Here is a 17138-nt window from a genome sequence, read left to right as displayed (position 1 = left end):
ATGGTTTTTCCTTCTGAAAAGCACAGTACAAAACTATCTATAGCATGATGACAGCACTGTTTGAAAAAAAGAAAATCCTCTCTATAGAAAAAAGACCAAAAGGGAATGCAACCAAGGCGTGGCAGTGATTGTCCTTAGGTACTAGGATCACGTGGGGACTCTCTATGTTTCTGTATTTTCCACAATTTCTCTAATGTGAGTGCGTGCTATTGGTAATTTTTTTTAAACTTGTTATAAGAAAGAGCAACTGTCACTATATTCTCCCCATAGAAGTGCAAAGAGGATTCTGTGGTATCCTTACATGCACCTGTGTGTCAGCGTGGACATCTGCTTGTGCCAACTCTCTCCCTCTCTGACTCCTCTTTCTTTCTCTATATCTTTCCTTCCTTTCCCTATTTAATGTCGACATTCATGGACACATCTTGTTTTCCATATAGTTTCCTTCCTTCAAATCCTCCATCTGAGATGAAGTAATAATAGTAGGTTGGTACCAAAGTAATTGCGATGTAAAAGGTTTAAAATAATTGCAAAAACCGCAATTACTCTGGCACCAACCTAAGAAGTCGTGATAATGGTAAATGATGGTTATCATAGTAACAATCGCAACAGTCATATAAGTGGAGACCTTTGGCCTAAGTTGAGTAACAAGCTGGTTTATTCTGCCTCCAGCATCCCTGATGAAGGAAAGTTTGTCCTTTTCCATCTGGACCGGTCAAGCAGTGAGATAATCAACAGGATTGAGTAGCAAGCAGGAAAGCGCCTTCATTCAAAAGATGCAACTGGTGAGTGTTGCAAGGGCCACCCCGGTAGCTACAGCTTACATCCATCCAACCAGCGCTCCAGAGTGTCAGAGTACCGGCAGTTCAGGGTCCAGGCGGGCCTGCAGAGAGGAAGACCCAGAAGAGTGAATGGATCTCCAGGGTTCCACAGCCCCCACTGGCCCACTTAGTCCCTGGCCTGGTCCCTGCAGCATTTGAGCTTGCACCCCTGCAGGGGGTACGTTTCTGAAGGCCCTTGTGCATCTTGAATCTGTCTGTCTTGCTGTCCACCCCACATCCTAATATGAATGCTGGGACTCCCTGCGTCCTCACACCACATACACACCCCTCTCCCCTGCACACATACCTCTTTCCATCTACCCTACACTGCGAGGTGGGCAGGCTGAATGGCAAACTGTGAAATCCTCCCCAACCCCTGCAAGGTCAGTGTTTCTAACCTCTCTGAAGTGAGTGGGAGAGTTCTGTGATGGGCCCAGGGTCCTTTGGTGAGTACTTGGTAGACCTTAGATCTGACATGGGGATTCTCGTCCCCTGGGTCTGGGCCTTTCATCTTTCCATGCATCTGCTTCACCCCTCACCATCCAAGATTCCTTGCAGTGCCTCAACCTGCCTAGGTCAGCTAGACTGAGTTTCTCTACTCTTTCTCCTGGTGCCCCTAAAAGTGATCCCCCTATTCCCAGTCCCTGTGCCAGCACCCAGACCCCAGGTCCTCCTATCCCCACCAGGCAAGCTGCAGGCCATTAAAATCCTATTTTGTTAGTCCCACTCCTCAGCTGGGCAGGCCTCCAGGAGTCTTCCACGGTAGTCCTACAGTTGAAGAAGAGGTTCTAGCCCCCTGCTCCCTCCTAGCTATAACGCAGCAGGGAAAACACACACATACATCCTTTCAGAAACCACAAGGCTCTCCATGGCCCCGGGCAGGCATCGCAGAAGGGACTCCTGTTGGCACACAAGGCCTTGGTCTTCTCCCTTCCTGTCTGCCGCAACGCTGCAGAGCTGTTCAGCTGAGCTTTGGAAAAGATGTGTCTGCTTAGTAGCTTAATAAGAGCTCACTTCACTGGCAATTCTGAGCAAGGAAGAAGGCTTTGATCAGCCTGGTCCAGCATCTCTCTACTTAGTGCTATACAATGAAGATGATTTTAGCTCATTCATGCTTATCCTAGAGGGTCAGCCAAGCTTCCAAATGAATTGGAAAGTCAAGACTATGTATGAAAGATATTTTAAACACTCTGAAGACAGCGAACGTTAACTGTGGGACATCGTTTTAAAATGCAATCTATTAAATTAGCGAGGAAAATGGGTTAATGGGTAAATGGTATGAGACCACCGACTAGCCATTTGAAAAATATAAAACTGCATCCCTACCTCACTTTTTATAGCAACATGAATTCCAAGAAGGCCAAAAATTTAAGTAGAAAAACATGAAACTTCTATTTTCTAATTTGTTTAACAAGAACTTAATATAAGCCTTATTTTGTGCCAGGCACTGTTCTAACAAAGTAAAACACTGCTTGATTTCTTAACAGTCTTGGAGTATGAGAAACTTTTCTAATAAGGAGATTTCATAAAACCTCAGAAGCTACAAAACAAAAGATGAAGGGATTTGATTCTGTGAAAATGTAAATCTCCTATATGCTGACAATACCACAAACAAAGTCAAAATATGAATAACAAACCTGAAAAAATAGTTCCCATAGATTTGATGCACAAAGGTCTACAAACCCTAATGAATCAAGGATATATATAAAATCAATAAAAACAAAAGGAAATATTCGTAGCCCAATAGGAAAATGGGCTAAGAACGAGAACAAACAGTTCATAGGAAAATAGTCAACAAACACAGGAAAAGATGCTCAAGTTTTTTTGTAGATTAAAGATGCAAAGCAACATAGAATGATACCATTTTATGTCTCCATTTCCAAAAACCACACAAGTTTTAATGCTCCAAGCCAGTGTGTGTGGGGGGGGGGAGCATAGGCCCCCCTCACACAGTGTAGCTGGAGGTGCCCCAAAGGGTCCCAACAAATTTTCTGCAAGGGATTTCCCTAAGGATACACTTGAAAGGACCTAGAAATTCTAAGAGCAACAAGCTCGTGTAGAATTGTTTGAAACAGCAGCAGCAACAAATATAGAAACAACCTCAATGTCCATCCATAGGGACCTGCAGAGAATCCCCTGCAGCATCCGTACAACAGAGGAAACTGAGCACTGTTACAGGCAGGGCAGAGACCTCCAGGTAGGGATACACCAGGACTGGCACGCTCTATTGATAAGTGAAAAAAAGCTGGGTGCCGGTCAGTGCACACATTGGAATTTCAAGTGTGTTTTAAAGTATTTGTATGTACATTTTTCTCTGGTTTATAAGACATAGTAACGGTGGTGCCCCTAAGGAGGTTGCTGCTAAGACATTTATATTTTTCATTTTTAAACACAGATGTATTGTTTTTATTTTTAGAAATAATAAATTAGAAAATGCACATCTTGAAAATGGCTTCTGGATAATGGCCCCAAATGCAGCCTTGGTCTTTCAAGAAACATTTAGGGGCTATCTATCATGTGCCAGGCATAGGTGCTGGAGATATAGAGGCAGGAGAAACAGACACAAATCTCTGGCTGAACTTAGCTCCCAAAGACACAGAAAAAAACAGAAAAGCAAAAACAAAAGTCTTAACCTATGAGATGGGCACATCTCCTGTTGCCAGATTCTGGACGAGGTCTTCACCGCCTACAGAGCCTATGGGTTATGGTAGGTAAAGAATGCCTCTCAGGCTTCTACTAGTGAAGTGAGTCTGCCCGCTGGTCTGCTCCTGCCCCACTAACCGCCCCCCTGCTCAGAAACCCCGAGTCTGCCCCCACAGGACAACTGGACAGCGTCTTACATGACCAGAGCATAGATCTCTCCTTGCAAACCACCCTCATCTCTCTGAGTAGCCCGGGGAAAGCTGAGGCTTGAAATAGCACAGATCCAGGATCAATTCCAACGCTTTGGCCAGAGATAAGTTATTCTACCTCTCTGTGCCTCAGTTTCCTCATTTTAAAAATGGGGATAAGAATACTCACTGCAGAAGGATTTATGAGGATTAAATGATGATGTTTATGTAAACATACAAAGACTACACACTAAAGCAGCCAAGAAAGTGTAGTTGTCATTAACAGATTTCCTCTATCCTAAAATACCTTCTATTGCAAGATGCAGCAATAGTTTATTAACAATTTTAGATAAACCCTAATGTCAGATATGTTAAGATATACAATCTGGAAATATCACATTGTTTCAAGATCTACCTGGAGGCTACAATGCCCAGAATCGACCAGGTATTTGATTATGACATGTGGGATGAAAGAGAGGGCAGAAAAGGCAAGGGAAGGTAGAAATTGGTAGGAACACAGTGTCTACTGGATAATGCAGGCCCACCATGAGAAATGATATAGAAGGAGGTGGTTGCAGGACATATTGGGAATAGAGGGTTTTCATATACTCCACTGGTTCAGCCTATGAGACAGAACCAGATACATAGATCAGAAAATCTCCAAGTTGGAAATTAGGCCAAGAGACATGCACACCAATCTATGCTGAGACAGACATCTGTGAAGGGGAATCTGACCATCACCCATGCAACAGTGAGCAAAGACAAGAAAAATTCACACAGCCTATCTATTTGGCAAATACTGAATATGAGTAAATCTGTCCCTACTCGAGGAAGGATAAAACTAACGTAGGATCTATGGGAAAATATTACAAGAAGAAAAGGGGGCATCATAATGAAATTCAGACAAATATTCTGAAGCTAGCATACTGCAGGATCCAGAAGTAAATTTGTTAAAACTGACATCCTCCATAAGGTGCGCCCAGACATGACCTCTGGAGAAAGCCATAGAAAAGAAGGGCGATAAAATAGTTTGAATTTTACAAGGAAGCTGGATAGGCTAACAGTTGCAAAGGAATTAAAAATGTAACAACCAACATTCATCACCCATTCATGATTTAAAAAAAAAACAACCCTTTAACAAACTAGAAATGAAAAGGAACATTCTTAAGCTGACAGAGTAGCTCATAAAACTTAAAGAAAACACCACATTTAATGATAAAAGCTTGAACTTCTTACGAGTGAGATGAGGAATGAGACACGGATGCCACTAGCATCGCTTCCATTCAACATTTGCTGCCAATGCAATAAGATCGAAAGAAGAAAGAAAAGTATTGTAGAGCCCAATGTGAAATGCAAAACAATAAAGCTTTGAGAAAAAATATTAAAAGGAATATCATCATGGCCTAGGATTAGGCAAAGATTTATCAAAAATAACCACAAAGGGAAAGTAATGATAAATTAGACTACATTAAGACCAAGAGCTTCTGTTAGCAAGACTCCATTAAGAAAGTAAAAAGGTAACCCCCAGAATGAAAGATGATATTTGCAATACTTGTATCCAACAAAAAAAATTTTATCCAGAATACATAAATAATTCCTAACAAATTAACAAGAAAAAGACAGATAACAATAGGAAATTTGACAAAAGATTTCACACACATGAACGGTATCTAAATGGTCAATAAACATTTGAAAAAGTGCTCAATCTCGTTAGTCATCAGGGAAATGTAAAGTAAATTCATGATGCAAAACCACTAAACAGTCACAACAATAAACTCGAAAATACCAAGCATTGGCAAGAATTTGGAGCAACTGAAACCTATAACTGCTGATGGGCGTGTAGCTTAACAAAATCTCTTTAAAAAAATCGTTTAGCAGAATATGCCAAATCTGGAAATATGCATATCCTATGACCAGTAATTTTATTCCTTGTATAATCAATGGAAAAATCCATTTATATATTCACCAAAGATAAATACAGAATGTTCATGGCAGCATTTAAAAAGTGAAAACTACCCAGATGCCAACCAACAGAAAAATGAATAAATTGTGTGTATCCATACAATGACCTACTACACAGCAATGAAAATGAACAAATTACAACTACACAGAACAATATAAACAAATAAAATGTTGAGTGAAAGAAGTCAAATACAGGCCCAACCACCTATAAATTTTAGGCTTTCCAAAGCAAATATCCGGTTAAAAAATCAATCAAAAAAGTTGCAGATATTTTTGGCAGCAAATATATAACAATCAGTTAATGCATCCAATATATAAAGAGTTCCTTCCAACCAATAAGATGACATAAATAAAAAATAGGCAAAGGAAAGGGACGGGGGGGGGGGCAGAAATCACTAAAGAACATAAATATATAACAAATGTAATGGGACAAGCTCCTAATGGCATATCATAAAATGTGAAAGAAGACAAAATGGTCATTCACCTTTCAAATGGCAAAGGTCTTGTCGTTGGTGAGAGGGCAATAACTAGGCATTTTACTAAATTGTTAACATTAGTATAAATTATACAAGCTTGCTGCAGAATCATTTCACAACCTGTATCAAAAACCTTAAAAGTATTCAAAAACCCTTGTAGGAATTTATACGAAAGAACTCATCAGAGATGTACACAGACACTTATTTTAAGGAAGCTCATCCTAGCATCCTGCATAACCTTAAACAACATTTGCGGGAGAAAACTTGTTCAAGTTCAGGCAATTTGATCATTCTTTCCTTCCTTCCGTGGCCTTTGGGTTGCAGAACTCAATGGTGTTCTCCTGCTTAGCTTGGTTAATAAGATGCCACTAGTGTGGGACCACAGATGTACAGCAACCAAGATTAGGCCAATGTTAAGCTGAAATGAGTGAGAGTCAGTGTAAGTACAGGCTGTGCAGACTGCCACTTACCATGCTCCCATCCCTTCTTTTCCTTTTACAATTTTCTTGGCACATTCAATTGTCTTCTTTAAATTTGGATTCAATAAGTCTGTGGAGAGAATCAAGTAGAATGATCCACACCATCACTTGGCAGCCAAGTCAGAGCACGTCAGGGAACGTACACGGTGCTCACATTAGAGGGGCATCCACGTGATTCCAAGAATAAACCTATCCCTAAATTTTCCTCAGACAGTACTGGGAGGCAGCAGGGTGTGGTCACGTTTTACTAAATCTAGTGATGTTTTTTCTGGTAATTTTTATAATAATAATTTCATTAACAGTCTATATATGTATAGTGAATTCTCTGTGCTAGGCAATGTAAGAAGTAGTGGAGATAGAATGGCAAACTTGATAAATCATTGCCCTCACAGAGCCTGCAGTCTGGAAAGGGGTAAAGATTACAGGCAATTATAATACAAAGGACACCTGGAATGGTGGGCAGTGCAGCTGGATGGGGGCGCATTGAATGGGGGTACCTAATTCAGACTTGACAGCTCAGGGAAGGGTTATCCAGCAAACTGACCTCTAAGGAAAGGGGGTTCAGAGAGTCACAGAAGGAAAACTGTTCCAGGCAGAAGGAACACGTATGAGAGGGCCCGCAGGTGCCTCTAAGGAACCAACATGTCTACGCATTCATCCTTCTGTTCCCTCCCTGGATGCTGGAAACCAAGACCTCCCACCTGGTCCTACGGCAATACCCTCTTCCTGCCTGCACTACAGCCTCCCCCCACCCCTAATCTAGTCCGACTGCTTTTCCCTAAAACGTTACTTCAGTGCCCCCTAGTTGCCTGTAAAACAGAACCCCAGTCCTTGGCTTAGTCCAACTTTGCCGAACATGCCTTTCCACTGCTACACCCTTACCTTCCACTTCTGTCCTCCACAACCCTGCTATGGAAGACGTAAGAGGCAGGAGACAAAGACAGTGCTACCCTGATGGTGGGTGCTCCACAGCTTGGGGATCATAGGCAGTTCATCTGGCCCTCAGTGGGTGCTCAGTAAACGTTCATGGGATGAGTAAACCTTGGGCAACCGCCTCCTCTTGACCACAGGTATATGGAACCTCCTAAAAGTGGTGGGCAAGCTCCCTCTGGATTGGGCCCCTCCTGTCTCGTTCCAGGGACCACTTCTGCCTGTCAAAGTGGCAGCTTCTGTACCCCTTGGAGAAGAGTGTGCTGGCCATGTGTGGGTAAAATCAGACCCAACTGGAACCCTCTACGCTCACCCTTCACGCTCAGATGGGTTCTGATGTCTGACTTCTCCTCCCTGCCTTTCCGCATCACCAGACGCTTTCTCTGCCCATCTGGATGTGGGTCTCCATGGCTCCGACCCAGGCCGCTGGGCCGGGCTCACCGCCTCCCTTTCTCCCTGTGGACCCTGGCCGTGCAGCACTCAGCCTCTCCGGGACCCCACCTTGGATTTGGCTCAGCCCAGCCCCTGCCAGCCCCTCCCGGCATCAAACTTGTCAACTCTGGTCATTAGGAAGGTAGACCTCTGAGCTCAGTGCTGTGGCCCCCAGTGCCCCAGTGTAGAACGGGGTGGGGGTGGGCGGGTGAGGGACCTACCAGAACAGGACACGTGGCACAGGTTCTTGCCATTGTCACACCAGTTGGTGTTGCGAATCTGAAAGAGGCCGAAGCCCACGTAGGCATCACGCACATTCTCGTAGACAGCCTCGGGGTTGAATTTGCTCTCAAAATAAGCCAGGCACACCCCTAAGACAGAACAGGAGGGGTGTGGCTCAGAAGAAGGCTGGAGTTGGCGGTACCTCGGCAGGGGATGGAGGGAAAGAGGGTGAGGAGAGAGGGGGCTGAGAGGGGCCTACTCACAGTTTTCCAGGCTATAGCCCTCATAACCACTCAGGCCTCCTTCCTGAAGCCTCTTAGCCACCATGCAGCGCCCCAGCACAGCAGCACCACTTGGAACCATCAGGTAGCCAAGAAGGGCGAGAACCACAGACGCCTTCATCTTCTCCAGACTCCGGACAGCTCAGGGCGGAAGCAGCCAGGTGAGCGGGTGGAGTCACAGATAATTTCTACCAAGATCCCGGCACACTGGGTCCTCTGAAGGGAGAGAAGGGCACTATGGGGGTGAGGGATGCAATTTAGTGTATTCAGAAAAATGGGAGTCCCGCCCGGCTCAACCATGACACTTCTTCCCATCCTTTCTCTGTTTTGAGTTACTGCAAACCCAGGATCCCGGAGGCCCACCTCGCCTCCCCTTCTTGACCTATTTTTCTAAGGAAATTGCTCCTTTGAAGATCTCCCTCCCACACACACCCATTCTTTCCCTTCAGCAAAACCCAATGGCTTCTACTTGGTTTTGTCCTCACTCCTTTCTCTTTCACATTAGATGCAGATGCTCAAATCCTCTCTTCCCCTTTATTGTGGAAGTAGAACATGTTCGTTAAACACATTTTGGAAAACAGAAAAAGAGAGAGAAGAAAACAAATGCATCACGGTCCCACCATTGGAGCACAATCACCACTGTCACATTGAGTGACTTCCTCCACTGCCTTTTATCCTGGACTGTATTCTGAGTTGTGGCCTCCGCCTTTACACACACCAGTCCTCAGAGTTTCCGCAAACCAAACTCCACTGTCCACACAGGAGACAAGCGCTGGTCCAGCCCAGACCTGCCCCTTAGTCGCTGAGCCGTCATCAGCTACAGCAGACAAGTCACTGAGCCTCGTCATACCTCTGCTTTCTCGTCTGTAAAAAGCGGGGGATAATGTGTGGGGCGCTCTGAGAATTGGCTCTTGAGCTTCTCCTTGCCTGTTTCTGCTGTCGCCACCTAAACTCACCTTGTCACCATCGCCTCACCCACCTGATCTCTGCAAGTTAAGTCATAGCCCAGCTCCCAGGCTCCACTCCTCTGCACCAACTCCTCCCAGCAGCGTTTTCTACCACGACTGAGAAGTGTCCCCAAAGCATGAACAAAGCAGTACTTTGAGGCTGCTGCTAGTTCCCTAGTCCTTACATGGCAAACCCACACTTGGTTTTCTGAGCCTGCCAAGGTCTTGCCTCACCCGCCCTCTGAGTTCCCATGTTGCTCCCTCTCTGACCCTCTCTGCACCTCCCCACCCCACACCCTCAACGCCCATGCTCCGGTTAATTCTTCCCTTGGTGTCTTCACGCGTGGGTCTTACCAGTACACAGGGCCCTACCATGCCTCCCCCCACCCAAATGTTTCTCCACCTTCAGGTCTCCACCCCAGATGCCACCTCCTTGAAGCCCGATGCAATCCTTCAAGAACATTCCCTCTCTGAGCCCCAACTGCCCTCAGAATCATTTCCAGAACTCTTCACCGGTGATTGTCTCTTTCTGTGCTACGGCCCATCCATCAGACCAGAATGTGCAATTGGAAATTACAATATATCTTCTTCCTGGCATGCCCTGCAGCCCCTAACAGTGCATAAATATATATCAACTGGACAATTAATTCCACCCTCCTGCTTGTCATCATTCACAGGTGTTTGCATATCCTCCAGCCTATATTCACCTCCACCAGGGGTTCTCGACCTTGGCAGTTGGGCTGGAAAATTCTTTATTCCGGGGGCTCTCTGGTGCATTGGAGATGGTTGAGAAGCACAGCTGACCTCTAGATGCCAGTACATCCACCCCCTTAGTTGTGATTGACAAAATGTCTCCAGATATTGTCAACTGTCTCCTGAGACAAACTTGTCCCCCTGTTGAAAACCAATGATCTAAATGTCTAACTTGGGCAAAAGTTGGAAATAAATGAGTATATTCATGAATAAGAAGAAATGCACTTTCAAACATTTGCTTAAACTCTCAAGTTGCATCATTAGCTACCGACGTGACCAGTAAACCAAATTCGTTGTCAAGGACGGCCCACCATTGAAGTGCTCAGACTTGGGAGTCAAGTTGCCTGGGTCCAACCCCCTCAGTAGCTGGGATCTTAGTGGTCCCAAGAGTGATCTAAGATAGTTACTCAGCCTCTCTGTGCCTCAGTTTCCTCGCCTATAACCGAAGTGAAAGTAACGATCACCTAATTGTGTTGATTTAAAGAGTAAATGAGCTCAATATGCAAAGCACCCAATCTCCTGTAGACACCCCCTTTGCTGAGTCCTGGTGCACTCCATAACTATAGCTTAATAACTGCATTTCAATGTATATGAGAGAAGTCCATGTTTACATTGCCCACCAGAGCAAACAATATTCAGGCAATGTCTGTCTCCCAGAGGGCAGGCCCCACTTCAACTCATAAAAAGCATGCAGAGTCCTCTCTTCCTTCCTCTTCCCCAGCAGCCAGTTCATCCGGAACCCTGTCGCCGGTCCTTCCAAAACCTATCCACCTCTTAAAAAACACATATCCCATCACATCACACCACCAGTGGACTCCTCTTGTACTTTAAATAAGATCCCAACTCCTCATCCTGGCCGACAATACCTGATCTAGCCCGAGCACCCATCCAGTTTCATTTCACACCTCTCCCCTCATTCACCCTCACACCGCCACATTCACTTTGCACATTTTTCTCTGAACGTGCCAATCTCCTTCCTACCACAGGTCCTTTGCACATGCTCTTTCTTCTGCCTGGAACACGATTCCCCCAACCACCACATAGCTTGCACTTTCTGGTCATGGTCCCAGCTCAGATGAGCTCACCACCTCATATAGGGTTCCCTGACCACTGCCCCATCACAGAACATAGTTTTTATTTTCTTCCTAATATGCCAATTTCAGAAATTACCTTGATCATGTATTTATTCACTTGTCTATCTCCCATACCCGAGTGTAAGCACAAGAGATACAGAAAGCTAATCTGTTTTCTCTGCTTTATCCCCAGAACTTAGAACAGAGCTTGGTGCACAGTAGGTGCTCAATGAGTCTCTGCTGAGTGAACGAATGAACAAAAACCTACTCTCCCAAAGAGAACTGTCATCAGATGAGCAATAAGTGAGTTTGCTGAGCAGAGTCTCCTGCAGGTGGCTGTCGTCACACCTGTCCTGCTTCCTGCCCACCACATACCTGCTTGTCAGTGCGCCAGTCCTTTGCAGGTCTTGGAACCTCCTGGGGGGCGGGGGAGGAAGAACAGCCACTGCAGCAGCTTCAATGTTCGTTACAGGAAGGCTGCTCTCCCTCCACTCAGATCCCTGAATTCTTCAGATGCCACTTCCTTGATAACCCAGTTGCCTTCACCCAAGAACTTCTAAACCAGAAACCCTCCGTGGCCTGCTTTTCTAGAATCCTTTCTATGACATCAGTTGCTATGCACCAGAATATTCTGAATATTCTGTCACCATCACATGTGTGTCCATTTTCTATTGCTGCTGTAACAAGTTACCTCACACTTAGCAGCTTAATCAATACAAATGTATTGTCTTCTGTAGGTCTGCAGTCTGACATCAGATATGGGTTGAAAATCAAGGTGTTGGCAGAGCCATACTCCTTGGGGGGGCGTGTGGGGGTAAAACCTCATGATGCTTGCGGTCACCTTTCAGACAGTTTGGCAAAACGGAAGCGTGTGTATATATATATTGAGGGAGAAGCGTGGAGCAGGAGTGGCAGGATGCCCATAGCCAGAGGGGCCTCCAGGTGTTCACTACCCCCTGTAACTTGGAAAATAAGCTAATTTTTGAAGAATCTAAAAAAAAAACAAACGGGGGCTCTAAAGTCAGTCCTGGTTCTACTACTTGTTAGCTCTGTGACCTTGAGAACATCATTTATTTTCTTTAGCTTAATTCTTCACTATAAAATGGGGATAATAGCAAACTCTACCTCCTAGGCTTGTTGGGAGAACTGAGATAAATATACGTAAAATGCTTAACACAGGGCCTGGCACATAGTAGGTGTTCAATAAGCAGTGCTTTTAACATTAAAATGAGGAGGAGGAGGAAGTAAAGGGGAAGATGCAAGAGAGAAAAGGGGGAGGGAGAGAAATGGCTTCCCTGCCCTTCTCCCGCCAGAACACCAATTCCTATCACACTGTTTGATGAAGACGAGAACAAAAAGGAGAGAGGATCCTGCCAGGAGAGGAAGGCAAAGTCTCCCCTAGGTGGGACAGTCTAGATTTAGGGAAAGGTTTTGTCTCAGAGCTTGCAGGCTAAGTTGACTAATATCCTGAGTTATAAAACCTAAGCATTTAACAAAGCCAAAAATGCAGGCTGCTTACCTACCGCCACACTGATCTCCCAACCCAAGCTTTCCGGGGAAATACCAGAGTAGACCAGTGTCAGCCTCAGGACCCCTGGCTGCGCATCTGCCATTCCCCAGGCCTGGTGACCCAGACAAAAACATCAATCATTCACCAACTTGGTCCCAAGTCTTCCAGCAAAGCTGCTTGGATCTCTCCTCCCACAAGTGGAGAACACCTAAATATACATGAAGGCTGCCTTCAGCTCCAAGATGTAGACATGTGTAATAAGGAGACCTTGCCAAGTGTTCTACTGCAGTTTGGGTTTTTTACAGGCTCATTTGTCAACTATAATCCAACAATGAGATAGATCTGGCTGGTTCAAGTCCTAAGTCCCTTAGAGGAGCCAGGAGCCCCAAAGAGGGGCCTGGCTCAGCCACTTCTGACTCAGGGATGGGGAGCCAGCCCTGAACCCCTGAGACTCATGTGCCCCTCAGTTTGCCCCAGCCTTTGGCCCCAGCTGGAGTTTTCCCCAACAGATGGATCTCCATCTGCTCTGCAGACATGACTGGATAACACAATCTATAATTACATTTATATCTGTGTCAATATCTACCTCTATATCAGTGTCTGCAAAAAATGCCTGGAGACGCAACCAGATGCTGGTCAGAAACTCAGAAACATCCGAGGCGGACATTCCCTCCGAAATGATCTAGTTTACCTGTGTTCAAAATTGTTTCTTGCCATGGAGCCCCTGATGAAAAGCAAACTCACACAGAAGCCCTCACTGCTGGCTCACCTTCCTCGCTTCCATATCAGGGCTTGAGGATAACGCCTCCAGTTCATCGCGTTGCTCATACCTGAGCAAGACAGAAACGAGACCAGGACCAGACTCAGAGCTTCTGAGACCCACAGAAAGAGGGCTGGGAATACATTTTTGGTCATCCAACCAAAGCCACCCCTCCCAAAAGAGCTCTGATCGTGTTTGGGGCAGAGACCCCTGGATTACAAAGAAGGTGGGACCTGCCCTGGACTATGGGTGGGTGTATGATCCAGTTCTGGCCAGTAGGATGTAAGGGGAGGTGCACTGGGGAGAGGGGACTTCTGAGGATGATTTTCCTCCAGGCGAGAGGCAAAGAAGGCCTGTGCTGCCCCTTGAAATCAGCTGCTCAAGGTATGATGTTTGGAGTTGCTGCTGCCATATTTTTGACATGCAGGGACCTAGAGAAAGGCATTGATGCCAGTTTCAAGCCAGACACCACTGATCCCTGAATCAATAGCAGCAGCTGCCCACCTCCAGACGTCTTATGCAAGAAGCACAAAGCTCTGTTGCGTGACCCCCCTTTAGTCACGAATTGTACTTGCTGCTGAAAGCACCACTAACTGATTCAAGGGATTGGTGTAAATCTGCCACACATTTATTTTCAAATCCAAGCATTTTTAGCTGTGGTGTTGCTTGCCTTGTTTAAAAATATTCAATTTCATCAGAAAGAAAACAGCCCCACCTTTGTGTACTCACTGAGTACTGGTCTGAGGCAACGTGTGCTCGCAGCCTTGAGAAAGGGGGAGGGAAGTGGCGGTGTTTTCTTTTATGAACACTCTTCTTGTTACCTGCATCAGGACAAAGCCTCCCTCGGCGACCCACAACGCACCGAAATGGAAGGAGAAAGATGTCAGGCTGTGCTGAGAGAAATGCAGAGCAGGGAGCAGGCAGGGACTCATCACGACCTACAAGTCCAGGCGTGGTGGGAGGCCCATCAGCTTCCCGGTCCAGGGGGCTTGAAAGCCCACATCACAAAGGGGATGAGAAAAACCTGCAGGAACTACCTCACACCAAGGACCCTCCACAAAGAAGGGAGGCTGAAAGGCAGGGAGCCATCAGGTTTGTGAAAGGGAAGGATATCACCGCAGACTTCTGTGTTTGTGGTAGGGTGACCAACCATCCCCATTTGTCTGGGACTGAGGGGTTTCAAGGGATGCGGGACTTTCTGCATTCAAACTGGGGAAGTTCTGGTGGTGGAGCCACTCAAAGTAGTTACCTGAATATATAAGTTACACATGAGATGGAGCCCACACCGCCTCAACCCTCCCACAGGTGAAATAAGCAGCAGAGGCAGCCCGCTCTGTGGTCTGGCAGATTCAGGCTGAGATGTCTTCGGTCACTCCATAGGGTCTGTGTGAACAGAAGGCAATGAATGAATGAATGAATGCATGAATGAATGAATGAATGACTCCAACAGAGTAATTATATTTATATGACAGTTCTGTTTCCAACGTGATTATTTTCCATTGTCTAACATATAAGTTTCATCAATTGACAAACGCCGGTGAATGCACCACCTTCCACTACTGGGCCCCGTGGGGCAAAGGAAATCCATCTGAAGCCAGGAATCAAACACATCACATTCACGTGCATTTCATACTTGTACCGTTCTGCCTTGAAGGAATTTGCTTTCCACTGGAAGAGTTGTGAGCACAGAAAAGATGAGTTACAATCAAGAAGCCTGTGCCCAGTGCCAAAGAAGAGGGGCCCATGGGAAGTGCTGTGGAGACAGCACATGGGGTTGAGATGGCGATGACCTTTCCTGTGGCGCAGGCTCTGGGGGCATGGCTCATACAGGTCATCTCATTGTGTGCTCCTGATAGCCCTGAGAAGGGGGTACTCTTCTCACCTCCACCTTACAGTGGGGGAGTTAATACTTGTAGGATCTAGGTGAGCTGCCAAGGTCACGTGGATAATCAGCGGTTGGTCTCACAGCTGTCTGACTCCACAGGCCGTCCTCTTAAGCCCATGCGCTGCTGCTTTTGTGCTCCAGAGACGGAAGGCCTGGGTAAGTCCTGGCGCTACTGCTCACTAGCTGCATCACCTAGGACAAATTACTTCATTCTCCACACCTCAGCTTCTCTGCCTGCGAAATGGGCATAGAAGTAGTGCTGACCTCATCGGGTTGTGTGGAAAGTTCTAGTCCATGGTAAACTCTCCGTGAATGCCAAGGACGAGAGAGGATTGTCCAGGAGTGCAGTGCAAAGGTGACACGAGCAGGTCAGATGGGCAGTGAGAAGGGGCCAGCAGACAGGCTGACGGCTGGGGGGTTAGCCCAGCGGTTCTAACCCTGGCTGCACCTCAGAATCACCTGGGGAGTCCCATCCCAACCCCATAACCCCCAACATCTGCAAGTGGGACCCAGGCCTCAGTATTTCTGCAGCAACCCAGGTGACAGATGTGCAGCCGGGGCCAAAGCCATTGGCCTGGCGGTTGCTTTTATTTATTTCTCTAGTTATTCATTTGTAATTTCTTAAATTAAGTTTATTTAGGTAACATTGGTTAATAACATTATATAAATTCCAGGAGTACAGCATTATAATTCACTATCTGTATCCTCTATGGGGTGTTCACTCCCAAAAGTCTGTCCTCCTTCCATTACGGTGTATTTCACCTCCTTTACCCAATTCGCCCTCCCCGCAAGCCCCTCCTCCTCTGGTAACCAGCACTCTGTTGTCTGTATCTATGAGTTAGTCTTTGTTTTGTTTTGTTGGTTCTTTTTGTTGGTGGTGCTTTATATCCCACATGAGTGAAATCATGCAGTAATTGTTCTTTTTAGTCTGATTTATTGCACTGAGCATAATACCCGCGGTGGATGGATCTTGTGGGTATTAGTCCCTTTGCTTTTACGCATGTAGACCTTGGAGGAACTTCCGGACCACGGGGACCTGGTTAGACATGCGGCTCTCAGGCCCCTCCCAGACCTGCCTAATCGGAACCCGCATTTGAACAGGACCCCTGGGCGATTCATACGCACATTAAGGGCTCAGCACACCTGGGCTGGCCTGTGAGGCCTACAGATGGGAAAAGAAGCAAAATGCCAGCCAGGCTTTGACCCTGATTAACATTCAAAGTGCTAGTGTGATGGGGAGAATGAGGGGCGGCTATTTACACCAATAATCCCATCTCTGGGCAAACGCAAAGGGCACGCTCTGTTTAAACTTCACTGAATCTGCTTGTGGCTGCGCAGGAAGCCCGGGATTCTGCCAGCAGCCCGATGTTTGCTCACCCGCCCCTCTCTCAGCTGGAGGACTAACATTATCTGGTGTCAACAGCACACACGCTGGGCCCTGGCCTGGGTTTAGCAGAACAACATCAGCCTGCCTGAGGCCTGGGACTCCTCACAGGGAAGCAATCCCTAGCGGGATTTTCCTCACCCAGAATGAGCGGCTCTCCACCCCTGGGTATTCAGGGCCTCTGGGGCAGGCGCTGTGAGAGCAGGTGGCGGCTGGGTGCCCAACAGGGACGTGAGCTTGTCCTCTGTGACAGAGCTTGGAGCAACCTCTGTTGTGACCCCAGACATAGAGCTTTCTTGGGAGAAAAAAAGGGGTCTCCTTCTAGAACCTGAAGGAATCATATAAACTAAATTCTAATCAGTATTTACTATCTGATAATCCCAATGAATTCACCA

The 17138-nt window shown here is 46.3% G+C and overlaps 1 protein-coding gene across 1 annotated transcript; it reads right to left on the bottom strand.

Moving 5' to 3' along the window:
* Nucleotides 1-632: 632 nt before the first annotated feature.
* LYZL4 (lysozyme like 4) lies at nucleotides 633-13331 on the bottom strand. The gene is made up of 5 exons (XM_074312565.1): nucleotides 11580-13331; nucleotides 8414-8647; nucleotides 8150-8299; nucleotides 6558-6636; nucleotides 633-880 (listed from the first exon to the last, which is right to left on the bottom strand). Exons 2-5 carry the CDS (start codon nucleotides 8550-8552, stop codon nucleotides 811-813), a joined length of 438 nt encoding a protein of 145 aa, XP_074168666.1. The 5' UTR covers nucleotides 8553-8647; nucleotides 11580-13331; the 3' UTR covers nucleotides 633-810.
* Nucleotides 13332-17138: the final 3807 nt, after the last annotated feature.

Source organism: Rhinolophus sinicus, linkage group LG10 (assembly GCF_036562045.2).
Source record: "Rhinolophus sinicus isolate RSC01 linkage group LG10, ASM3656204v1, whole genome shotgun sequence".
NCBI classification, from domain to species: Eukaryota; Metazoa; Chordata; class Mammalia; order Chiroptera; family Rhinolophidae; genus Rhinolophus; species Rhinolophus sinicus.
Note: the sequence above shows the minus strand (reverse complement) of the source record. Positions and strands in the feature narration are given on the sequence as shown.